Source organism: Taurulus bubalis (assembly GCF_910589615.1).
Source record: "Taurulus bubalis genome assembly, chromosome: 8".
NCBI lineage: Eukaryota > Metazoa > Chordata > Actinopteri > Perciformes > Cottidae > Taurulus > Taurulus bubalis.
In genome coordinates this window covers 17489607-17517176 of record NC_136596.1, presented here as the reverse complement: position 1 = coordinate 17517176, position 27570 = coordinate 17489607, and the positions used below count along the sequence as shown (strand labels likewise).

At 41.5% G+C, this 27570-nt stretch overlaps 3 protein-coding genes across 3 annotated transcripts; all 3 read right to left on the bottom strand.

The window, feature by feature from the left end:
- Positions 1-550: 550 nt before the first annotated feature.
- Positions 551-4503, bottom strand: mlec (malectin; the record flags this gene model as incomplete). The annotated part of the gene is made up of 5 exons (XM_079221735.1): positions 551-795; positions 1378-1435; positions 3225-3401; positions 3678-3856; positions 4302-4503. The coding sequence occupies 5 exons, from the start codon at positions 4501-4503 to the stop codon at positions 551-553; spliced, it is 861 nt and encodes a 286-aa protein (XP_079077861.1).
- A 3362-nt stretch (positions 4504-7865) lies between these two features.
- cabp1a (calcium binding protein 1a) lies at positions 7866-14257 on the bottom strand (the record flags this gene model as incomplete). Its single annotated transcript, XM_079221768.1, has 7 exons — positions 7866-7956; positions 8035-8107; positions 8215-8289; positions 8412-8521; positions 8632-8775; positions 9008-9038; positions 13508-14257. The coding sequence occupies 7 exons, from the start codon at positions 14255-14257 to the stop codon at positions 7931-7933; spliced, it is 1209 nt and encodes a 402-aa protein (XP_079077894.1). The 3' UTR covers positions 7866-7930.
- Positions 14258-19658: 5401 nt separating this feature from the next.
- On the bottom strand, positions 19659-21520 carry asphd2 (aspartate beta-hydroxylase domain containing 2; the record flags this gene model as incomplete). Its single annotated transcript, XM_079222101.1, has 3 exons — positions 19659-19789; positions 20085-20198; positions 20656-21520. 3 exons carry the CDS (start codon positions 21518-21520, stop codon positions 19659-19661), a joined length of 1110 nt encoding a protein of 369 aa, XP_079078227.1.
- Between the last annotated feature and the right edge of the window lie 6050 nt (positions 21521-27570).

Sequence of the window (27570 nt, the reverse complement as noted above, 5' to 3'; positions counted from 1 at the left end):
AACCAATTTCTATGCAGCACCATTTCCAATTTTAGGGACCACGTCTGACCAGATGTGGAGCAGGAGTGTTAAACAGAGTGGAATCCTTGCCCCACCCAGTAGAAAACAATGCTTTTAGTTTATAAAACGGGCCCAGACCAATCACTCCTGAGCATCACTTAGTTGCTGAAATGTTGTTTCAAACCTTGAAGACTGGCCTCTGTAAATCCTGCACAGTCTCTGAGTGGAAATGACTAACATTGTTCAAAACTGTCAGCAGAGGTGGATGCGAAACACATTCACAAAGAAGTGCACAGCATACACTTCCTAGATCTCCTTCTCTTTGCTAAATGGCAGAATTCAACAGCAGCATTTACTTCGTCGCAAAGTGGCTTCCCGAAAAGTTATTGTCTTTTTGTCCTCCGTTGTCAAAATGTTCTCCAAGCTCTCTCCTGTGTGTATGCCTTTACCTGTGCTGCTGTTCCCACCCCGTCCCCCCCACCCCCTCCTCCCCCTCCATAGTCTCTCTCCATCTCGTCTGCTTGACGTCCCCTCGATCGCTAGTTGTAGCTCACAGCCGACAGAGACAGAACAATGTGGGGATGAACACCCCGAACGCCACAAGGATGGGAAACATTAGGCTGCTGTTGTCTGCTGCATATGGGTTTGGTGTTCGGGGCCCTGACTGGACCCTGTATTTGAAACCCGGTGGGACCTTTTTCTTCCCACCTTCCTCGCCGGCCTCACTTTCCTCCTCTTCTTCCTCTTCTTCCTCGTGCTTCTCCAAGCCAGGGTGAGGCTGAAGTTTTGGCACATCTGTCCAGTAAAAAAGTGCAAAGGAAGTTTGTCCAAATCATATGCATTGACATTGGTTCACAAATGAATGTATTAAAACACTTGATTATAACACTGCTACAACTAAGTCTACAAGTATTACCAGGGCTCTCAACTAACATTTTTTCTCCATCCTCCCATAAACGTCCTAAAACTCAAACCTAAAGGAACCCCTAAATAAATGTGGATATGAATGAATGAATGTCGTATGCATGTACCATTCAATTACAGATAAACAGTCTAACGTTATCTAACTGGTACCAATCTTACCTCATTGATTTGGGTTGAAGTTCCTGTTGTCGCTGTGGCTGTTGTGAGGTCAGAGGCCGCTGATATATGCTATGTGTGCGCGTGAGTATTAATGTTGTCAAAGAGATTTAATGAAAATTGTGTGCCGCACAAAACATGCAGTGTTTTTTATTTTTTATTCTTGCCCCAAAATAAAGTTTCATCCTTCTAAATCCTTTTTTTGGGATGTCCTCAAGCTTAAGCTGTGACTATTTTACTGAAATTAGTACATGTATGCAAATTGCTAAAGGGTATGTTAGCAGTGTCAGGACTTACCTTCTAATGTCCCCTTCATTACATAGAGAGCGCAGACCTTGGGGTTGTCATAATAGCCCTGAAACAGAGTGTCAAATGTAAGAGTGATGTTAAATCTTGTTTCTAGCAATGGTCCATAATATTTTTTCTTTCTTACAATAGCCATAGAATGAATTGTTCTAGTACTCGTATATAAATAAGGTGATCAATCATTAAAAATACTGTCCTTCTTTTGTGCTCTTTTTAATTTTCTTATAAATCTATCACAGTGGGAGGAAATAATCATCATCATGGGCAGGTGGATTTCTACTGAACAAGTGGATAGTCCAAAATAAAAACACCTGTGCTAGTGAAATTGTGTCAGTTCATTGTAAGAACAGTGTACATTTTTGCAGAAGGAGCAGATAGTCAGACACCAAGTCAGATGTTCTAAAAACCCACAGGCAAAATCCAGAATTTGTGCCTGTGGGATGACTTGAAAGGAATATTTATTATTGACACAATTTGTATAGCCTGCAGCAAATTCCAAAATAAAAAAATAGATGCATACAGACACACTTAACTACATGTTTAAATATTAGGCATTCTAAAAATTTATCCCTAATATAGTCATGAGCATTTGTGCCAAGTTTTGCAGGAGGAGAGATTTAAGCTGATACACAAGTTATCCACCCTCTAAATTGCTTCACTTCACTGGCAAATGTATGCCTAAAGAAACAGAAGTGCAGTGTCACATGGGCTGTAGTGATTGCATGGAATACAAAAAAGGGAAATGTGATATATATCAGGTTTTAGGAATTGTCTAAAAGTACAGCGCTGATGTTGGATAAAGTGAAGGGGAGACACTTCACCAACACAATTGCTTCTGCATGCCCACAGCAGGAGCAGCTGTATTACCAGCGAGTAAAATGTGACAAGTAAAGAGTGACATAATTACTAACCTCATTACAACAACAGCAATAGTTAAGAGGCCCTTTTTATTTGTTTAGGCCGATAGGGCTAATAGCTTACTTGGAGCCAGGCAACAGGACTTTTGGACATTGTAATGTCCTCTCTTAAATCACAGTAATCGTATCTTTGAGAAATGGAAAAGGGCCAGCGACCACTAACTTGAAGAAGGGTAAATAAATAGCGGAACATATGAAAGCAGATTCACAGACAGTAGTCTGGTGATAACTAAAGAGTAACGTTAATTGCTGCACTACATGACAAGTAAAACCAGATGTGCGACCGTTGCCAGTCATTTGCATGGCCCACACACGCCAACTGGCAAAAGCCCTTTCAAACATGGAGTTCATTATGTAAATGTGTGTCGATTTCACATGTCAGGCTTTTGTTTGTATAAGAGTGACCTTGCCATACAAGTTATGATGGTAATTTTCCATACAGCTCAAGTCTGAAAGAGGGCCATCATATTAAAAGTAACAAGTCAACATTTGTGGAAATACTTCCTATTTAACAGTCAAGAAAGTGATGTCCATCTTTTCATGTCATTTTCTGCAAGAAAGAATTGTATTTCCAAAAATGTTTTCCAAAAACTATTGCTTTAAATCTTGTCACCAGATAATTCATACCATTACTGAAGTAGTTATTTGGATGATGGCACTACCAATTATTTCAATAATTTTAATATAAAGTAACATTACTTGTGAAATGGTTATTCTCCCAACACCTTTCCATCGCACATAGCTGCCCATTGTCATTTTCAGAAAATAACTGTTTAAACAATAGACATGCAAGGACAACACTTTTATACATGTAGCCGGAAGATGTGGGGACTTACAAACAAAAATAAGTGTATTATTAAAACTCTTTTTCTTTTAAAGAAACGATACACTGTCGTAACGTGACATGGATTAACAACTCACCTTTACAAACTCCACAGTGAGCTTGCCGTTGAAAGTGGACACCTCTCCTTGCACGCTCAGCTTGCCACGTTTAATAGAAAAGGCCACGATCTCATCATGAGCAGTACTGTGACCAACTCGCTCAAAGATATCCAAGTCCTTCACCACCACATGGCCATTTAGACGGACGTCAAAGACCTAGAAAAACATATTTCCAAATAAATAAAGCAATGATTAACGATCCACACACACAGCTTACCAGTCATGTTGCCCACAGTAGAGTACACCGATGGGTATTCAAACAGCCCCCATAGTACTGTCTGAATAGAATTGGGCAGTGAAATGTATATTTAAACTGAAAAAAAATGCTTTGCTCAATGCACACGTTGTCCTTTCAAACTGTGCAGATAAAAATTACAACTTTATTAAATACACACTCACACTGGAATGTCTACAATGCATTTATTCCCATACCTTTTGCTGTGACTGGGCGAAGTAAACTTCTGCATACTTCATAACTAGTATGTATTCTCCTTCGTCACGTATAGGGATATCATATCCAAAAGTGTCCTCATTGTAGCGCTCAGTCTGATACAGAATTTGGTCCTCTGAACTGGAGCGCAGTATTGGCAGACGCACTCCGTAATCAGATGCTACAAAGGAGAATAGCATACACATTAAAAGCTGCATTACTGGAACAATTATGTTTTAAGTCAAGCAAAGCAACACATTGCATGACCTTTTCCTGCACTTAATGAAATATAGTGGGCTTCTGTCCAAAAAGGCAGGTTACCAGAATGTGTTTACCACTTGCAATTATGTGCCTTGTAATTGGAGCAAAGAATGACTCTCCAGTCAATTTGATCATATCATCACCTGCTTCCTCTACACTGACAGAGGCGGAGATGTAGCCCTATATGCTGACTCCTCATTAGCTTGTGGTTACTGGCGGAAGCCTGACCCCGCAGAGGTTTCTGCTCAAAATGTAGATTACTCTGAGGAACAGACGTTACCTTCACAATGTCACTCGCTTCAACACCTTACAGGTCAAGCCCAGGAAGACACGCAAATTCACATGAGCAGTTAACATCGACTCACCTTTGCCAAGTTTTCCTTCCAGCGGGTCCTTTTTGAAGTGAATACCGTGCACGTCTACATGCGATTCACCTCCGCAATTTACAGCCCAGATAACCCGGTCTGCCAGGCTGAGGCCCCCGCCGTCCGCCCAGCACTGCTCTGCCAGCAACGACAGCACCGCTGCAACCAGCCCGGCGACGAGCTGCGCCGTGACCCGCTGCATTGCCACACACCGGGAGCGGTCCTAGACACAGAGACAGACAGCGTCCGGGATCTGCTTGCTTTCAGCATATCACGACTCAGTTGCAGTACGGAAGTCACCCCTCCACATTTAACACACACACGGTTAGCTAGCACAAGGAGCTAGCCAGCTTGTCTTGAGGACATGCAACATGATATCTGAGTTAGCCAGCATGCTAACGTTAACAGCACTGATACCGGCAGTAGCGCGAGCACGCAGAGTACAGGAAGTATAACAGGGGAACGCAAACACGTACCACAGCTGAAACTTAACACATGCACGGTGTAGCTACAGCTTCTGTGTTAATTAACTCAAACTAATTAGAAGACAACGACAAATGACCAGCGTGTAACGTTGGTCGGTTTGGCTAGCTAGCTAACCTACCTGTCTAACCAGAAATACTTGGTCCACGAGAGCTAGCGTCTCTTACCTTCTCCTTCCACAAATGTCCCGAACCTGTCTTTTTCCCACGTGCAACCTGATCTCTGCTCACACAGTCTCGCCAATTGTCTGGATACAAGAACTTAACGGCGAGGAGATATTCCCAGTTGCTGGTGTCAACAGCCTGCTATCGTTTTACCGAATTTCATTCAATGTGTTGCATCCGAACCAACGCTCGCTCTGCTGCCAGTCTGCAGGAGGCGTAGCCTATGGCCGATGAATGACATACACGCCGTCCAATCAGATTCCCCTGTTGCGGTTTCCTGAACTGTTTAACGCCATACTCATATCAAAGCTCAATGACAGAGAGGAAAATAAGACATAATTGGCAGTAACGTGCATCACGCATAACCAAGCAGTTGACCAGTTGTCACAATGTGAATCTAGTTGAGTTTTAAATGAGAACAAAAACGTGTACAGGGTTAAACACAGGGCAAGAACCTCGTTGAACTTAAATTAAAACACACATGTGTTGAAATAGGGGAATAGTACAGCGTTGTAGATAATAATCGTTCTTCCATTATTCATCACCTTGCTATACGTTGTTTATGTGCTTTTCACCAATCACTCCAAACCTGTATGGGTATGTAGTTAGGCTGTACTGCTCACACTGACAACCACATGTAAGACATCTTATATTTATTTCCTATAACATATTCGAGGGACTGAAAAGCATAATTTCTTTAAATAGAAGAATACTACACGTGCTCTTTAATAAATATCCGCGCCTCCTCTTTCCGGTATAGTATGGTCAGAGCCTTGTCCAATCACAAGACTCCAACGCAGCGCGCACACGGTGCAGGCAGTCACCCGGATGGGAATAAATGGAAATTGCTATGGAAACAGCAATACCCATATGGATGACAGGTGTTTCATTAGATTTGTTTAACCTGACACAGGGTTGGTAAACATATCTTAGAATACTATCTCTTAAAAGGAAGCATACACAATCCTGTATAGTTTAATGGTTTGCTACAGCTGGTGCTATAGGTTTGATACATATTTGCATTAGATTTACAACAAACTCCATGAAAGTCCAAATGTTTCCACAAAGTACTTTGCATAAGCATAATGGCAAATATTCGTTGATGCTGTTTCCACCAATGTTTCTCCAGAGGCAGCATGTGATCTAACAGTTTTATCGTGGGTGTTACTGTGCCTACAAAAATCTCCTCAATTGTCTTCTACATGAAAACGAATTCTTGCACTGAGTATTTTAGTGTTATATCGTTTTAACTTCTTGCTTTACTTTACTATGGTGTTCATGTGTTGCCAAATTGTTTTAGCTGGAGAAAGCAGTGAAATAAAATCACTGCAGTTGCCACTAAGAAAATGTGAAAGCTATGTCTATATAAAATAAACTGAATTGAATTGAATGTCTGTCACTGCCTTCCAAATGAAGCAAGGTCTCTCGTTATGGTAGCCTATATTTTATACATGCTGTGATGTTTCTTTAGTAATATGTGTAACAAATAAATATGTTTGTTGTATAAATAATTAAAGCAAAATGAGTCAAAGGTCACGCAGATACACAGACCAGTTATTTGCAGTTATTTTCATGTGATGACTTACACAGTGATGGTTCTGGAGGTAAAGCTTATCCAGCCAGCAGTCTTCCCAGATATGTATGAATAATATATATCATAAAAAAAAAACGGAGGTTTGAACTGAAGACATGCAGTGACAGTACACAATGCTATACTAATATACTGAGAAGGACAATTTTATATAGGCCTTATCTAGAAACAGTACAGATTAAAAAGCACAGCATGATATTTTACATGTTTTTGAGTAAGGATCATTTCATGTCTAAATATCAAACTGAAAACCATTTTCTACTATATTGCACTTGTGTTTTCTTTAACAACATCACCACAGAAAAAGGGGCTTAAATATAAACACCTTTTATTTTTCTACAGTTACCTCCTCGAAATATTTTATTTACTTTGTTAGACAAAAATGCAAATCTGCATACTGAATTTTAATATTTTTTTCTCTTTGGCATGCATACAAATTGCTCTGACAACACAGATGTGTGGTAAGTTACCACAACTACAATCATATTGACACTGACATACAACAGGTACAACACAATCAAATTGTAAGTACAGTTCACATATATCATTCCGATCTCAGACAGGCCAGTATGGTTTTTATAAAAACAGACATTACTTGTTCCCAAAGCTACATTAAACATTCAAGTGAGCATTGTGAGACATAAGATGCTGCAAACCAGAACTGTCCATCTTTGTATATGCAATTAACACTTCCCTTAATCTATTGTAGCGAATAACATAAATGAAACGTATTTCAGAATTTGTTAGCAGATATCTGCTTCTTCGTTGCATGTCGTTGTCAGAAAGTGATGCTTTTATAGGACTCGACTGGCACAGTGAAAAACCACAGATGGTCACACAGTTACAATACAGGTGTTATATTGCCACATGGCTTCCTGGTTGGAGCACCAATGTCACACAAATGACATTACACTTACAATTTCTAATATTACACATACTGTGTGAAAACATACCGAAATGTTGAACAGTGCACTGATCTTTTACATCTTTTCTACAGACATCCACTCTCACATCCTGAATTTGTTGTACATCAAAGGCAACATTTTGCTAGACTTATTTTTTTTACCACGTAGAAGATGAGACGAGACACCAAAAATCTATCGACACAGGAAGCAATTTAGTGAGAATTAAAGTGCAAAAACACAAGTTGGACAATCATCAGCTAGGCTACAGCAAATTCTGCCTCAGTTAAACCGGAGACTTTTCAGGAAGAACACTTGAACACTGATTGAAAGTGTGAGGTGACTCCTTGCTCCAAAACATTCAAGGAGTTTTAATTCCAGTGTCATTCAGAATCGGATGGCTCAGAGATATCAGCATGTCCTCTGTTGTTCTTGGTCAAGTATTGAGAAAGACACAGCTTCACATTCAGGACCGCTCATTTCCTGATCTTAGCGAGACATCATTCGTACAAACTCTGTTAAGAGAGAGAAGAGGAGAATGACAATGAACTCTAGGGAAAACCTTAAATGAGTAGTTTATAAAGAGGATTTACCTTCAAAGTCAACAAGCCCGTCACCATTTAGGTCAACATCCCTCAGGATATCTTCTACTTCCTTGAGACCCACCTGAGAAAAATAGGTTGGCAACAGTCAGAGGAGCACCACACACAGTGCATATGTAATAATGAATGATTCAGAGGCTTTCTGTTTTCTCTCTCTGATCCAACTCTTACCTGTTGGCCCAATAACTTCCTCATTGCATCTCGGAGCTCAGATGTGCTTATGGCACCATCTCCGTTCGTGTCAAACTGAAAACAAAAAGCAGAAAAACAAAAATAAAAATGGAAAAGTAAATAGTAAATAGTAAAAATCTTAAAACACGCCCACAGTTTCAGAAAACAGTTATCTAAATTTTAATCCGGACACTTACCTCTCTAAACGCATCTTTTAACTCTTTTATTCCGATCATGTCTGCAGTTTCGGCAAGAAGTTTTGGGCCCATCAACTCGACAAAATCCTCAAAATCAACATGACCTCCCACTGAAGAAAAATAGATTTTGGCACAGGATTTCAAACCACAATACACATAGAGGATACAACAACATATACAATGTATGCATTACATTTAAATACACAAGTTAAGTCCTTACAGTTCATGTTTATCTGTTGACTCAGTTCAATCAGCTCCATTTCAGTGGGCATGTATCCCATAGTTCTCATACAGTTTCCAAGGTCTTTACAGCTGATGAAACCATCCTTGTCCTTGTCAAACTCTTTGAAAGCATCCCGCAACTCTGTGGAGCAAACAACATTTCGCAACTGAATTGCATGTTACTTTGCACAGAAGTATACACATCCTGGCACCATTTGATAAAATATGTAATTTGTTTAACTTCATTTGGCTTTCATGTTTGTTCTGTAAAGCATTTTTAACAAATGTGTGTTGTGTAATCATTTAAAAAATAGCCTACATTTCTTTTTACTGATAATGTGAGTAAAGAGAGCATGAAAGAAAGATAAACTTACCATCCATTTCCTCTGGACGCAGCTCTCTGTCCTATTAAGAAATGACAATAAATAAATTGTCAGTGCAAAACCAAAACCAGCCGTCATGATCACACATTATAACAAACTGCTCGATCCAAACATACCGCTGACAACGTTGTGACTCCAGTGATGCCCAGACCTAAATCAGCGATCTTCTCCATAACAAGCCTCAGCCTTATTGAGGACCTCAACTTAAGGACGCCTAACGGTAAAAGGTGTTAACAGTACACTGGAACTATCTCACATCTTGATGACAAAATCTCCGAGTATGAATAGGCTGATCCCTATGAAACATTACTGGGAATCATAACCCTCTGAGTTCACAGAAGAATGTGACTGTTTCTATTTTTTTTTACAGCACTTGCTTACAATGAATGCAACCTTTAAAGGGCAGAGAGAGAGGAAGACATATACCAGAGCCCTCAGGGGTTAACAGCAGGAGCAGTGAACAGTCTAAACACAACACTGAGCATTGACGTCAGGCCTAAAGAACTGTCTCACCGGAACCACTGGCATAGAAAACACCGAAGGCACATGAGCCCAAGGATGCTTAACCACCCGATCCAACAAGCGCACTCCATCAGTGCTTCAATCTGTCAATCCATCACTGTCAGTACATCAACCATCATCTCTTAAACTGACATGTTTGCTCATGCAAAAACCTCCATTAATGTGCTGTTTTTATTGAGACTGGAAAGTACAAAATATTAAGGCTGCTCAGTCTTTTTATGCAATTCATCGACCATCACTGATTGATTGATGAGTAATATTGTAGACATGGAGGACTCTGCAGATGGGGTTCGAACTGATTAAAATTGAAATTGAACAGGAAGTTGTTCTATATTAGCTGTTTTGCTGATAATTAGATTAGGTTGCTGAGCTTTCCGGCTAACTTATTTTCCAAACCTGTGTGTTTCCCTCTGACAGCTGACAAGATAGCAGAATCTATTTCTCGCAGTAGAAATAGTAGAATATTATAGTAGAAAGTAATTGAAAGGGTCTCTCAACAACCGAGCGGTGATAGTTGTTGTGGCAGCTTGTTTGGTAATGATAGAAATCCTATCCAGGGTTAGATATAATTATGATAAATACAAAGAGATGAAAAAGATGTTTGTCCAGACTTACGTACAGCCTGCCTGCACGTGGCCATGCCTTTACTCAGGAAGACACAGGTTTGCAACCGTATGTGGCTCACAAGAGCGCAGTTTTGTGTCATGGAAACAATGGACTCCTGATAAGGCTCAAGATACCCTGCCCGGCCCATCTCCTCACAGGGTAGCACCCCTCTGAATCTCCTCTCAGCATCCTGGAGCATCTTTCCAGAGGGGTTCAGAGACAATGTTAGAGACCTGTACCAGCTTCGGAGCAGAAGGGATTAAAGAAACAAGTTGAGAGAGGATGTGTGACAGTAATGTAGACTTAAGAATTAAGTTGTAGAATTCAATTCTACGACAGAAATGTACTTCTCTGTAAAAGTATTATGTGTGTGCGTGCTTACAGTATGTATGAGAGAAACAATGCTGACATATGAAACATGTCAAAAAGCCAAATGCATTAATTAAACAGCATGTTGCCAACTTTCCACTCATCATTCATAACAGTTTACACGCAACGTTGGAGGGACTCGCACCTCACACCTATACACTGTCACAGGAACAATAAACACACTCAGAAGCAGAACAAATATGGCACAGGCTGCATATGAGACATTAAGACACATTTTCTTTTGTGAGACATGCAGTACTTTTTTCACAAAAAAGGTTCCTGTTGCACACAAAAGGTTTGCCAAAGTCTGAAGCCATTCATTTAACATATTTTTCAAAATGCACTCGAGAGCCAACTATAAGCAGTGCGGTTTCAGAGTAGTTTCAATTCATAAAGTAATGGAATATAGTAGTGGATAATAAAACTCCAAAACTTTTTCTATAAAGATGTTCCTCAAAAACAGTGTACAGATATCATGAAAAACATTGTTGGGAAAAAATGTCCAATACGATAACTGACAGACAGAAAGAACAAATGCAACAGCACGCAACCATGGACAGTTTCTGAGAATGCTGGACGGTTTAGTTTCATTTAACAATTTTACCTTCGAAATCCACCAAACAAATTGAGAAAGACAGGGTGTAATAGTGCATCACACTGAACACAGTCCTACCTTTCTCAGAGGCCAATCTAAGCAGTTTCCCATACCAAAGGAGAAAAGAGGCACTAAAAAGGACCATGAGGACCTTTTCTCTGTTATGTTTGCAGTTTGGATTTTGAGTGCAAACAAGAGCAAGACCCATGAAGACCGGGGTGCTACCCTGGAGCTGGTTGAAAAAACAGTGGACTGCACTGTACTATCGGGAGTAAGTGAATTTTGGAATAGTATGAGCAGTCTATGACACAGAGCGAGAGAGAGAGAGAGAGAGAGAGGGAAAGAGAGAGAGAGAGAGGAGTGAGGGAGAGAAACTAAATGAGAGAGGGAAGTCGACCAAGGAGGGAAGCAAAATTATGCCTATTAAAGGAAAAGAAGGTGATCACTGTGAATTATTTCACCCGACTGTCACACCGACCAAACTGTTATAGTTATTCTGGGAACAACTAGACAATTTAAGATGGTGTCACTGGCACCAAAACACATGAAATGGAATAAGGGGTGTCAGCTTTCTTGCAGGAAATGATTGCAAGCAGGTGACCTTTGCTTCAGGGTCAAACACATATTGTGAGGTGTTTTCTCTTTCTTGGCTGTGCAATTCAGCACCAGGCTGGTTTACAAGAACACACTTTAATGGTCTATTTCCAGTCTCCTCACCTGCACTCTTACTCTCAACTGTGAGACTAATTTGTCAGTTTGCAGCCTTGAGACTGCATTTTAATTTGTACATTGCATTTTATATTTCTGCATGTGCCTTTGCTTTTTCTTGCCTTACACCCCCACACGTCATCCTCTGCCCTCTGCAGTCAAAGACAAGGTCATTCTGACCTACAGCAGCCACTGGCACCAAAGAGAGTCGCATTAAGACTGTGATTGTTGGAAAATACAATTACTCTATAGTCCATTTGTAACAGTGAAAGTTAAATATAACTTGTATGTATGTATCTATGCAGTATATCTGCAGAACATCTGAACACAGGCTGCTAGTGAGGTAATATGTTTCTCTGCACAAAACATTAGTAAGGATATGATTCTTTTCATGAAATCTTTCAACCAATTATCATCCCTGATCACCATCTGTTCACATTTATTTCCGCTTTGTTGAAACACTCCACACAAGAAAATAGCATGCGTTATATTTCTGCCAGTCATTGAACTCCTCTCCATTTAACAGTCTTGCCAACGATCTTTTTGAGGTCACACTAATGTTTTCACAGAGCTGCTCGCAGGGTTATTTGTAGAAAAGGCTTTCATAATGTTTTTCTCCAGAAGCCACAATGGATGATCTCTGTGTTCCCATACAGAGTCTATTTTACGGCTGAAAGCTTCCTAATTTTTAATCACCTCCTGATTTGTGATTAAAATCTAAAACACAAGGCAAGGACTAAATTCTGACTTTTGCGGAAGGGACAAAGAAATGCCCGCAATAAGCAACATATTTTTCAAGAGTTTTAGCAGCAAGGTGGAGCTTTGTGAGGATTTGCAATGTAAAACTAAAACCGTTGATAGACTTTAGCACAGTGAGCCAAAATTATGCAAAATTACACCACTGATAAGAATCAAAGCATATTAAGCTGAGCGCCTTCCTTTTGTGTGAATAGATGTAAGGCTTAAAATAGAGCCTCCATCACTGGCAGTGCCTTCAAAGTGCTTTGCTTCAAACACATACTCACTGCAGTGTTCCTGATTAAATGATGCAAGAACAATAAGATATATCTTTGACCAAATACCCATTAGGACATCAGATATTTCCACCTCTCAATACTAATATCATCTGCCTCAGCACATCCACTTAAATAACAAAGGCCTGCCTGATTGAGAGGGTCTGTAGGAGGTGTTGCTCTATTTACAAATTATATAAGACATGGATGAAGAAGCTTTCTCAGTCCAATCCGCCCAGTAACGACAGTGTTTGCAGAGTGCATCACAGAGAACATTAGAGTATATTGATTGTAAACAGGATGTCAGTATAGCCAAAAGCCACACTGAACCACTTCATAGCTCTGTGTACTTCTGTAGAACAAGAAAAGCACAATTTTCTGCATGGCAAGCAAAAGTGAATTTAATGTATTTTATTTTTAGATGAAGCGGGCTGTACTAATGTGGTCAATCAAATGATCCATTCGCAAGCCTTTTATAAGAACAGGCATTCCCAATTATGTTTTAGATAAAATAGGGATTTGGGTTTGGGGTGTCACGGTCACAGCTTGTCAGGGTCCCAGAATTTCCAGGAGCATCCCTGCATTTTACACACTAAACCTCTCAAAATGTGTATATCTTACTGAACAATTGTGGAGGTGATTTAATTTAAAAGCAATTAACTGATCCATTTCACTTACCTGCCCAAACAGTGAATTGAGGATTGTACGTATATTGACATCAGATGCAGAAGAAGCAGCACTGGACCTCCGAGAGCGGCGAGAGGACCTGCTGGACAGCGGGACCAGGGAGCAGGAGGACGGGGATGAACTGTTGACCTGGCCGCCGCTATTAGCCAAATGGACCCCTTTGTGGTCCCTCGGCTTACCGAGAGGAGCCCTGTCGTCGTTACTGTCCGACAGGGAGGGCACCCTGGGGACCGGACGGGTGTGCGTGCGGCAGCGACTGGGATGCTCAGGTGCAGGTGGTTCTGCCGGTGGACGGTCCTCCCGGTTCTGCTTCCTGCGGTGGTGGTGCCGGTGTGTGGGCTTGGATGACCTGCAGCGCTCCTTCACACCTCGGTCTGCCTCGCCGTTTGGCTCCGGTGGGTCAGGGACCTGGCTGTGGGGGGCATGTGACTTACACTTGCTCCGAGTGGCTGCATTGTTACTACTGTCCTGGCTGCCAATGAGGGAGGGATGGCACAAGGGTCTCCGGGCACTGATATCGCACTCAGCCGACCAGAAGGACTCCTCGGCTTTGCTGTTGCTCTGGAGTGCTGCGGGACGGTGGTGATGCTGGTGCTGGTGCTGGTGCTGGTGCTGGTGGGGAGGCTGCTGACTTCTACGGCTTTCTGCTGTGCGTTCAGGGAGGTGTGTCGGTCTCCTCGCCGCAGAGGATGATTTCAGTAAGGAGGTCGTGGATTCAGATTTTGGAAAGGCGGCACTCATTGCTGCGGATCTGTTCTAGTCCGTCTCGGTGGGTTGATCATCGACACCATACACCGTTTTGACTCCATTGTCGACCCATATTAGCATAGCAGAGCCCGTTAAGTTAGGCTACATTTCACCACCTGATTGTTGTGCGGCCGGAGCGCGCGCAGGCAGCTGAACGGAGGGGCACCAACGGCGCTGCAGAGCGCGTCACCTTTTCATTGATGTGAATGCTGGTCTCTGGCAGCGTGGCAATGACGTGGGTGCATAAACGGTAGTAAAATATCCAGTGGTCGGCAAACTTTTCTATGACAAAGACAGAACAAATAGACTAACGTCACATCACCAAATAGATGAAAATGTGCATCACAAGGAAATTATTTGAGATGGCTAAAAATGCAAAATGCAAAATAATACGTCTGGGTGGAGACACAACATCTATGATAATATTGTAGCCTATATATTGCAACAATAACAACCTTTGTGAGGCCATTTCTGATTTTGTGTTACCACAATAGCAATGTGTTGACAGTGTTGACACTATTATTGTATCAATTCAGAGCCATATTAACCTGCCAAGAGGCCTCAGGTGAAAATGAGCCACACACCAACCAGTTATTATAATCTGAAATGACACAGTGCGCCTCTAGAGAACAGGGCCTCAAAATTAGGCACAAACGAGGGAGTCACCTGAGGGACCTTTTCAGATGATCAGATTGTAATTGTGCTTTAGTGCACAATATCAGTCAATTCTGTAATTGATCAAAATACCACATAATATACGCCAATCTAGATTATTTTTACAAAGTTAACTTAAATTAAGATTATATGTGTCATAATTTGTTGCATGGCTGTGTATGTCACAGCATTTGACAGATGATCATGCTGTTGAGTCTCCTGCACATAATTGTACTGCTCGATGCATTTACATTATACAATCTTTCACTTTGTCAGGAACCCCATCAGCTACACCTGGAGGTCCAGCACAGCTAATCATCCCAATAGTTTATAGAATATATAATAGTCTATGTCTACACCCGCATGTCTTATTATTCAAACTCTAGTGCATATTGCTCAAAGGATCATCCCTGTGCATAGATGCAGTATGCACTTCAAATTGTTCTCCCTTCCAACAATGCTACAGTATCCTGTTCTCTCTCAAGCACACTAAGCTTTACTCACACTTCTGGTGCAATAAGCAAGCTGAGTATTGCAACAATAACTACTTGTCTATTTTAATAATTCAAGCACCTGTGACACTGAAACAAAAACAATTATGGGCCCATACAACATGGTGCTTACGAATACAAGCACTCAGGGCTTTAAAAAAAAATCAATTCTGTGTTATTATGGCATCAACATAAGCCTCCATCCACCAAAGCTTCAGGCCTACAGACAGTGGCAGAATCTCAGTCTTAGTATTATTGGATCTCAGTGCTGCATTCGACACGGTTGATCATGACATACTACTAGACAGACTGAAAGTCTGGGTAGGACTCTCTGGCGCAGCACTTAACTGGTTTGAATCCTACTTGAAGGGCCGACAATACTTTGTGTCGGTAGCTAATTACACATCAGAGCTGACTAGGATGACATGTGGTGTTCCCCAAGGTTCAATGCTGGGGCCTCTTCTGTTCAACATCTACATGCTTCCACTGGCTCAGATTATGAAAAACAACAAAGTGTGTTATCATAATTATGCAGATGACACACAACTCTACATAACTATATCACCAGGGGACTATAGTCCCATACAAGGGCTGGCTAAATGCATTGAAGAAATCAATAACTGGATGTGCCAGAAATTTCTTCAATTAAATCAAGATAAAACAGAAGTAATTGTTTTTGGTCCCAAGGACGAACGATTGAAAGTCAGCGCTCAGCTTCAATCACTAATGTTAAAAACCTCAAACCAAGCCAGAAATCTAGGTGTAGTTATGGATTCAGACCTCAACCTGAATAGCCATATCAAGACAATTACAAAATCAGCCTACTATCACCTGAAGAATATATCAAGGGTTAGAGGACTTATGTCTCCACAGGATTTGGAGAAACTTGTCCATGCAATTTATCTTCAGAACACTTGACTACTCTAACGGTGTGTTCACAGGCCTCTGTAAAAAGTCAATCAGAAAGCTGCAGCTGATACAGAACGCTGCAGCTCGAGTACTCACTATAACCAGGAAAGTGGATCACATCACTCCAGTTCTGAGGTCTTTGCACTGGCTCCCTGTCAAACAAAGAATTGACTTTAAAATCCTGCTGCTGGTTTATAAAGCACTGAATGGTTTAGGCCTAAGTATGTTTGTGATCTACGGCTACCTTATGAACCATCCCGGCCACTCAGGTCGTCTGGGACGGGTCTACTTTCTGTTCCAAGAGTCAGAACTAAACATGGAGAAGCAGCGTTCAGCTTTTCTGCTCCACATATCTGGAACAAGGTCCCTGAAAGCTGCAGGTCTGCTGAGACCCTCAGCTCCTTTAAGTCCACATTGAAGACTTTTCTGTTTGCGGCTGCCTTTAATTTTATTTCTTAAACTGCACTGCAACTTTTATTCAACTTTTATTTTTTATGTTGCTTTTTCTATTTTTATTTAGCTTTTTGACTGTTTTAATGTTTTCTTAACTGTTTTTAAATCTGCATTATGTTTTGATGCTTTTAATGGTTTTATGTGAAGCACTTTGAATCGCCTTGTTGTTGAAATGTGCTATACAAATAAACTTGATCCGAACAGGCAATGTTTTTCCAGTGCAGGATGTTGACTTTTCTTCAACTGTGGAAGCAGATGTAAGACCAAATATTAACCCATATATTCTTCATGAATTTATGAACAATGTATTGAAGACACTATTGCTGCTTGTATTAAACATTATTATTGACTCTGCATTCTTGTGCTTTTGTCTGGCATTGTACGTTTGACAAGAAGAAACTGCTAAGGAAAAAGAGCAACATCATTGCATGCCTATATACGCCTCCCTGTGCTACTATTATAAAACTGCATCCTGACTGAAAAGAGACAACTCAATCTATTCTGCCCCTTGCTGTGTATTAGTGTGAGTGTATTACCAAGAGTAACATCTCTGCAGAATACTTTATTCTTTTCTACAACTGAATTACTCAGCTCCTACAGCATGTTTTTATCACCGTTTAACATTTAGTGGAACATCACTAGTTTCATTAATGAATTGGATGACTCAGCAGAACGGAATGAAGAACATGCTTACAGTGTGATGACCACCTCTTGTTTAACTTCTGTGAAAAGTGTGAAAGTGACACCTCTGACAACAGCTGGTTAAATAAGATACTCGACCATTTATTAAATGTACAGAAATACTGTTCAAAATTCACACAAGAATGCGTTAAAGGACAAATCCTTAATCCTAATGTAAACAAAATGGTTGCCCCGTCATATACTGTATATGTGAAGCAATGCTTTGGGAATGACAGTTTTCATACTCGTAAATGGATTAAAAGCACTTTTGATTTTAAATCTAATTATGGACAGCTCAATGTGAGTGTCGGTGTTGACCAATGTTGTAAACAGCTTGTAAATCACCTTGTAAACATTATAATTGAATAGATGGATATCTTTAATTGCAATCGACCTGTAAAGCTGCTGAAGTTACATTTTCACTACCTTTTCTGCACATCCATGAAGTGCTGTTGAAGAATTAAGGATTGTGAATTTAATAATAGATACCATATGGCACTGCAAATTTACAAATTGATTAAAAACAAATATATCACATAACAACAGAGATAGTACTTCATTTTCAAGCAATTTACAGAATCTACAAATGTAATCTATCAAAATTGATTTCATGTAACGGAGAATGAAATGTGATCACTTTAGCTGTAAATCATGAAAACACAATAGTTATAGCATTGAAGACAATCATCGTATCTCGGATCTTTCTTTTTTTTTTTCTTTTTTTTTTTACCTTAACCCTATTTACAGAAATACAAACCTTATATCAAATACAACCAAATTACAAGGGTTTAGTAAATTTACCAAAAACGCTTCACCTCCTGTGTTACAGCACAGGCCCACTCACACAAATTAACCTAAAATGTGCTCATCTAACCATGTCTTTGAAAGCAGGATTGATTTTTAAAAGGGGAGCACACTTAACTACCACACCGGTAGAGACATTAGCTGCGTCTGTAAACATTCATGTCATGATTAACATTGGACCTCCGTTATCACATATCTATCAAAACACATACAGATATGATAGGTGACATGAGAAATCTGTTAAATTAAATAATTAACACCATCTTCAGTTATTAATATCACACCGCCATCGAACTTTATAAAATTCAATTAGTTCACATTACAGTTTTATGTATTTACCATTAATCAGTATTTGTAAAGCCATATGAAACTACACATTGTAATCTCGTTCAATGTCTTTGACAACCTTTTGAACAGAAGGCGGAACATTATCCATATAAAATATTCTTCAGCTTCACCGTGGCTGTGATTTGATGTAAATAAGCACTATGATCAGATTCCGCACTCTTTCGTGAGGCAAAAGTGTATCCCACATTTGGCAGTGGGTATTTTTTAAATGAAAAATGTGCATATCCACTGACATCCATGTTTTGGTTTGACTTCAAATGTGCATCTTAAATGTGACTGAACATGTTTAGAATATAAAAAGTTGAATGATCTTTTCTTTTAGCCCTTGGGGGAAATGTATGCAGGTGTTACAGTGAGTTTAAAATAATTGGCATTAGATGTTAATTGTAAAGTAATACCACCAATACTTTCTTTACACTAAATGTTTAGTAAGTATTGGGAACATTTTGATGACAACAAATAAGTAGTTATTAACTACTACTCAAATGACTCCAGTTCATGTGTAGAGAGTAGAATAGGTTGTCCTATGCTGTGAAGCATACAAAGAGGCTGGCACATTCATTTTGGCTCGCAAAGATCCATTCATCATATCTGTTAAGTACTTTGCCTCCTACTGTTGAATTATTTCAACCAAATAAAAATTCCAAGATCCAGAACTGGCCCAAAGTTGGAAAATGTGAACAAATATATATATATATTTTTTTTTAACTGTTCAGTCACATCCTTCTGCATATGCAAATACATTGAAGATTCATATATTCAAAATAAAATAACCAACGAGAAGTTAAAACCCCTTGCCATCATGTTAAAACATGAATAAAATGTCTGCATTTTAAGATTTTAACAATTGTGCTCCTAGTAAGTTTTGATAAAAGAGGCCCAATGCTTGGTCATCTACAAAGAAGAGTTATGAAAGAAACTGTATGAGGCGGAGAATATGTACACAGTGAATGTGAGAGCTGGTCTGGAGGCATAAAAAGAGTTGCTCCCCAATCCTACAGACACTTCCCTAAACAGCATATGTCTCTTGGTCAGACATGGTTCCCCCCTCACACCTATTTCCCTTCCTTGTCCTCCAAGCGGCCTGGAGTAAAAATGTAGTCCAAGGCTTGTCTCTCAGCAGCGGCCACATTGGGGTGCCAGAGGTCCACCATGAAGACCACCCTGGGGCCGTCCTCTGCGCCGCCTACACACGCACACGCGCACACACACACACACACACACACACGCACACACGCACACACACACACACACACACACACACACACACACACACACACACACACACACACACACACACAGCAACAGAAAAACCATGAGCCCATTTTGTCATGCTCTTGAGGTAAAACTCCATCAGCGCATTAAAAAGGCTCTCAATTTACCTAATATCGGATTATACTATTTTAGGACAATTCTTCTGAAAGGAATAAATAAAAAAGAGACCAAGTGTAATACAAGATTCAGTTTTAATCCCTTCTTACCCTCGTGGAAGGCCCTGTGCAGGAAGGAGTCATCAAAAAGCAGACAGCTGCCCTCAGACCAGCACTGTGGCTCTCCACCAACTACAAGCTCACAGGAAGGGGGCACTCTAAGACCTGCCAGAGAAAAACAAGAATTTCATCCATGTTTCATTATGGGACAGCAAAGCATTTGGTATTGCTAAACTATCTCCCAGTTTTCTCCGGTGAGACATCCAAGCAAAAAAAATTACCTTAGAGAGTCCCGTATGATTACAGTATGCTTTTTTAAAGCATCTTACAAAAGACTCTGTCTGTAACAACAAATACCACTATTTATAGCCATCTCAGAGGGTGCAGTTGGAAATAGAATCAAAGCTCATGTGCAGTCAAAACAATACAAATAATCACACAAGCAACTACATTTCAGCCATGTGCCATCATGACCCAAGAGGATCCGATCTAAACACTATAGCAGCTGATTAACTAGGTTGCTCCTCCTCTCTACTTAAATGTGCTATTTAAAAATATACACAATTTGCTGTTGTGTAAAGTTGAATGCACAATAAGGCTCTGACATCTCATAGTCTCTTACCCAGGTGGCAGCGCAGCCTGACATTTGTTGGACCATAATGCTCAGTGATCAGAGCTCCAGGCGTCAGCACCGAGAAGCAGGCGTTTCCAAACACGTTGTTGGCGATGAAGGTGCGCAGCTGGCCCAGCACCCTCCAGGCCCGTGGACACCTCCTGACATTAAGAACCAGAGGGGTGCCTTGGTTGACCAGGTAGTAGGTCCACCACTGCCCCCGAGGAGTGTTGTTGGCTTTCCATCCTGGTGGCAAGGAGGAGCCGCTGCGGGCTGGAGGTTGGTGGTAGATGCTCTCAAACTCAGCAAGAAGGGCGGGGAAGCTCTGCTCCAGCAGCTCCACATCGTGTCTCTGTACTTCTCTGGAGAAGAAAGGAGCTGACGGTAGGTCTGGCAGGAAGAAGACCTCTGGCCGCTGGATGGTCGGTCGGCTGTTGAGATATCGACCCTGATCACGGACTCCTTTATGCACCCTGCCCATACCTGACCAGGTGTAGCGCTTGGCATAATCCTGCAGGCTGTGATAGAGCCTCTGGTTCAGACTCTCGCCGGCGCTGGTACATCGGAAGCACTCTGCCGACTGGCAGAAGGCAAAGCCGTTCTGCTCTTCGAGCATTGATCCACTTTTCCCTTTCCCCCTGCCACGGCAGTCTGAACTCATGAAGCCCCCCACCACCCCTCCAATTCGGCTGGGCCCAGCCAGATACCTCCCACGCAGGGGGCTGGAGCCATGCTCCCGGCCCACCCTGTAACAATACCACATGAACAGCAGCAGCACACACATGGCTATCGCGAAAGCACAGATCTCACACTCCCTTATAGACTGCATCCCTCCAGCCACGATCTCCCTCACATTCTCTAGTGACCACTCCATCTTGGCTCGTCTCTGGATTGCTGAATCTGACGGGGGTAGGGGGTAGGGGACAGGGGGTGCTGATGAAAGATTAGTTAACACGTCTGTTCTTGATTGTGATGGCCTCAAACCACACACAGGGCGTTAGTGAGTCTAGTGTCAAGCAGCTCTTATCGCCCCCCGTATAGTAAACAGTCTGCTGATTTGATCTGACACACTCGCTCTTCAGTCCTGACATTTCACCAGTCTGCAACGGGGGAAGGTCTCTCCTTGCATGTTTCCTGGCTGTGCGGTATTTGTGCTGCTCCCTCTCTCTTTCTTTCAGACAAATGCAGACAGACACCGCGCCTTAGGGTTATCTGTTCCCTGAAAAACAAATACAGAAGGAAAGAAAGAGGTGTGAGGAGAGTGGAGGATACTGAAACTGACATGAGGGGGGATGCTGCGATTGACATGAAGGATCAAAACTATTTACTGTCAATGTGTTGGCATGCAGACTGAGATAAACTGACGCAGGTATCATGACAATGTGCTTTGAGTCTGTGAAACATATCTTCCTCCTCAGAGTTTGAGCAAATTCCCATCCTGTATGCACCACAAAGCACACCTGCTGAAACTGAAACTCACCCACACACTGTGGACTTCAAAATGACTGCACCCCACACACACACAAACACCTACACACACACACACACACACACACACACACACACACACACACACACACACACACACACACACACACACACGAAATACAATTTGGAATTCACACTCTCCTATACTGCACTGTATTAAACAATGAGTCATGGGCACATTGCTGCATTTAAGACAAACCTCTCCCTTTTATATCTTTTGCGCACCACGCTTAAAGGAGCGCGCACTAAACAGTGAATTATGTAAACTCAAACACTGTTGATATCCACCCACATGCATCATTGGCATTCATAGGTTGCTCAGCATGAGCTGCATTAATGGATCCTCGAGGGGAGGGAGGAGGCGAGCTGTGGTCGGTGTGATCGTATGCTGTTGAAGTAAAGAAGAAAAAAAGGGAAGAAGACTGGATCATACGAGTAGGATTATATAATGATAATGGATCAGCAGCCCAAACGCGAGCAGTGCAATGCGTCAACTGTGATCAGATCTCCGCGAGGCTTCTCACCAAAAATGGTCGGGTAATCCTGCTCCAGTAGATCCTCCCCTACATCCCGTCTGACAGCAACAAGACGCCCCCACATCCCCCCGCTGCTTTAAGGACCATCAAACCCAACCGCGAAACCATCAAAAACACACACATGCCTCGCTTTATTCCTCCACTGTTTCTACGCAATCTCGCCACAAGAGCTGCAACCACCAACATGCCACACAGACTGATGACCAACGTATCGATGAGCTGTAACGATCAATAAGCCGGGGGAAACAAGCAGAGGGTAGTAACCGAGCTCGTGTTTCATTGTCTAGAGCTACGTGGATGTTTGGTGCGTTGTTTCGTGCACAGGTTAGCATCCATACCTACTCAACATGCATTATTGCCAGTGGAGAGGAGAGGCGCACAGGTGTTTCTCCGGGCGAAGCTGCGCACCACTGCAGTGCACAAGGTAGACAGATATCACTCGCCAACATTATAGGAAATATCTCCAAAACGAACAAAAGAAGTCTTAACTGGAACCGACACCCATCGCACGCGAAGGGGAAAATAAGAAAGCTGTCCCACGACGCGTTGACTCCTTGCCTGTCTGTGATGGACAGCAGCGCCAGATAGGCTTCAGACAATATTGTTGTAAATACTGAGGCTCCACCAGGGAAGCCACCGAGCGTTACAAAAAAAGTGAAGAATAATGTGTTTCCGGTCAGCCCTTTCCGAATAAATGTCTCAGTGAGGAGCGTTCTGTGATTTGGAGCCAAATAATCAGTGTGGCATGGACGGACTAACCGGACCAACTAGTAATGAGCCGTAGTGTGAAACTCACTCGATTAATTTATAACTATCTGCCGTAAATTGTAGTAATAGTACAATGTTAACAATCTCCAATACCAGCGCAGAAATGGTTGGTTATTCATTGATTAATCAATTATTCATTATATTTGAATGATTTTAAGTAATATCCTAAGCAAAATGAAAAAAAAACACTGCTGCCTGCCAGCCTAAATTATTTTTTAATGATTGGATGATTTATTTTGTCATAGGTATATGTTTAAGATATTTACCTGACTGTTGGTTTGATGAAAGAAGCAATTTGAATACAACTTGGGCTCTGGCCATTTTGTACTATTTTCTAACAAATAGACAAAACGATGAAATCGATTAATTAAGAAATGGCAGATTAATAGACAATGAAAATAATAATTAGTGGCAGCACTGCTCAAAGCCGTTCAAAGTTTACCGTGGGCAATTATTTTATTTCGAAGGCAAAATTGCCTCCTACCCGGTATGGCTCTGGTACTCTCTGGCGGACTTGACTCATTTGAGAGCCTCCCTCTTCCGTATGCCTCATGGTTGCCCATCGACTACAATTTGATACAACGGCAGACATCATTTCCCAAGATGCATTGCAACGTGTCTGAGTTGCGCTCACATTAGCTATACTGTAGAGCAGTATTTTGATAGTAATAGTTGATTACACATAACACGACAACATGGTCAACAATTTTTCAGAGAAGGATCAATCCAACTGCAGACAACAATCCCGGAGAGCATACACTTCTCTCATTGCTGCTCATAGCCAAAACTCTGCAGCGTTACATTCTTGACCTGGAGTATGAAACCTCGGAACAAGTACTGCAGCAACTTTGATTACACAATAGCGATGCCACATACTTTAGATGTGGGTTCATGTTGATTATTAGTTATTATAATACGGGTCGATCAAATCAAGCATTCTGATTGGTTTTGGAGAGTGAGTCACGAGGTGTAGTTTATTCAGCCATAAAGTACTGTACAGCCTGTTTACATTTAGAGCGTTCTATATCAGTGCGCACTTAAAAATAACAGGTAGATTTAAATTGCGCGACCTTTTAGCTGTCATTTCAAGCTTGACAGTTACCAAATATGTTCGTGTAAACTTTGATATTGTAACGTCCGCAGTAACGACTCGCAGACGTTGTTTTCCTTAACTTGCAGGTGTATTGCTTGAGTGTTCACAGTATTGCAACGGGGCTCTTCGCTAACAGTAACGTTAGCTCAAACGGAACAGCTAACAAGCTCACGTAGCATCCCCCACACTAGCATAACGAACGACAACACAACGTCACTTCCTCCCTAAAATGAGGTGAGGAATGAAAAGGGTTTGACCACAAAATCGTGATAATTTCTAGTGAGAGATAATTACGTCGGTCATTTCCCGACGCGAGGCAAGTTCTCTAAACATCATGGAGGAGAAAAATGACGGAGAAAAGACGGACAGAAGCAGCAAGAGCACTTCTTTACATCGGTGGCTGCGTGTCATCCTCCACCTGCTTCCAACCGACCTGTCAGTCAGTTTTATAGTCCCGTATGTGCGTCCCGTACGAGTATGTACGGGACACGTACGGGACTATTTTCTCTGTTGCTGAAATGCGATACACAAGTTTTGGTGGCTACAACTATTTTGTGCTGAAAGGGAGCTTACTATTACTATTTATAAAGTCGCAGGTACCCGTATTATAAAAGCAATAAGGTACTCGAGGCAGTACTGTGTGTACAATAATGTACAGTTCAAGGGTTTGCCGACAACTCCCTTGAACACACACACACACACACACACACACACACACACACACACACACACACACACACACACACACACACACACACACACACACACACACACACAAACGGGTCAGGGGTGAAAAAGGTGAGAAGGATATTACCCCTCTAGGTAATATCTGAGCTGGAGAAACTTAATTTCAGCCATGAGTCAAAAAATTATGGCATTCTTACTAAGTATTATGCAAGCCATTTCATACCAGCCTGTCAATGGGTCTAACATTTACAGTCAGACCTGCAAAGTCATGAGGGGTGAAAAAGGTGACACCAGCGGGGAGGGGGGGGGGGGGGGGGGGGGGGGGGGGGGATCATTGTGGGTTTTAATTATTCTTTTACCCAAGTGTACATATATAACACACACATACACTACCTTTCAAAAGTTTGGGGTCACCCAGACAAATGTTCAGCAATTTCTCACATGGAGTAGCCTTCATCCCTAAGAACAAGAACAGACTGGCGAGTTTCACATGAAAGTTCTCTTTTTCTGGCCATTTTGAGAGCATAATGGAACCCACACATGTGATGCTATGCATAGGAAGGCCAGTTGTAAAGCTTCTCTCTCCAGCATAACTGTTTTAAGTTGTGCTAACATAATTGCACAAGGGTTTTCTAATCCTCCATTAGTCTTCTATGCGATGAGCAAACACAATGTACCATTAGAACATTGAGTGATAGTTGCTGGAAATGGCCTCTATCCACCTATGTAGATATTTCATTAAAAAGCAGACGTTTCCACCTAGAATAGTCATTTACCACATTAACAATGTATAGTGTATTTCTGATAAATTTAATGTCATGTTCATTGAAAAAAACAGTGCTTTTCTCTGAAAAATAAGGACATTTCTAAGTGACCCCAAACTTTTGAACGGTAGTGTGTGTATATATATTTTGTAGACTTAATACTTACAATATGCAATACTGCTATACTATACTGAATATTGTTTTGCTACTACTACATTTCACTTCATAAATTACACTTATATGCCTTAATATGTATAATGTACCAGCCTTTTTATTTGACCATATTATGTCATACTGTTATACCACTTTACTTTGAGGAGACGTCACTGTTAGTCTAGAACAGCGGTTCCCAAACTTTTTAGGCCACGCACCCCCTTCTACATCCCGACCGGGTTCACGCACCCCCAATCCCTCACACCTTAAAAAAAACCGCAACGGAGCCTATTTATAGCCGCATAAAATTGGACCAATGCGAGAACTGTTTGCTCGCGCGTGGCGTTTGTTACTAGATTTAGTCCGCTGTATAAATTTCAGTTACACAAGGCGTCACTTTTAAAGAGCAATAAGGATGGCGAGGACACACGCACAGGCTCAGAGGCAGATTGCATTTCACATTTATTTACTTAAACACAGTAAGCCACGTAAAGAACAAAGAGTGGCACATGCATAGGCTCAGAAACAGATATAAATAAAAAAAAGGAGGCTCCAGGGGTGCGCGCACCACACTTTGGGAATCCCTGGTGTAGACCCAACACATGAATGAGACTGCAATTGTTTTTGGCTGTTTTGTAACTTTTCCAATTTTGATCTAAAAAATGTGAGGGGCTTCTGACTTTCACTGGCATGCTTGGTGTTCAGGTGGCGGCGCAAATAAGAGGCTTCAGACAGCTGTTAGCCAGAACCTCTCTGCACAACACGCACTGTGGCTTCGGGCAATCTGCATTGCCAATCCAAGTGAAGCCCAGACCCAGATAATTGTCATCATATTTCCTCTTTTTTTTTTCCCAGTCTGATGCTCATTCTCGTCTCCTCTTTCTCCAACTCCCGGTCGATTTCTTCTCCCGGTCTCTCCCAAACGCACCTCTCCGTTTCTCTCGCCTCCGGTTCCTCCCTCTCTCTCTGTCCCTCTCCTCTTTTATTACTGATAGCTTCAGATGTCCCACCTGACAGCTTCCCCGATTTCAGCCAGTTTAACATATTTTCATGGATGTTGCTGAATGAATGAAATGACATTAGGTGCACAAGCTAGGCTAGCTAGTGTGTAGTAAAAGACAGTCTGGCGGCCGGACCGGAAGTGCATCTATTTATTAAATTGTACGTTTTTAACTGTAATTAAATGTAAATCTTACAAAGGGAATTGTTATAATTAAAAAATCCTACTTATTTTTTTTAAATTATGTTTAATATTAATTATTACACCATTAGACCACCATTACATTTTTCCTCTCGCGCACCCCCTAGAGGCAGCTCGCGCACCCCTAGGGGTGCGCGCACCACACTTTGGGAATCCCTGGTCTAGAACACTGAATAATGTTTCCACCAGTAAACCTGAACATGCACACCTCTCTCTGTGTGACAGTGATTATAA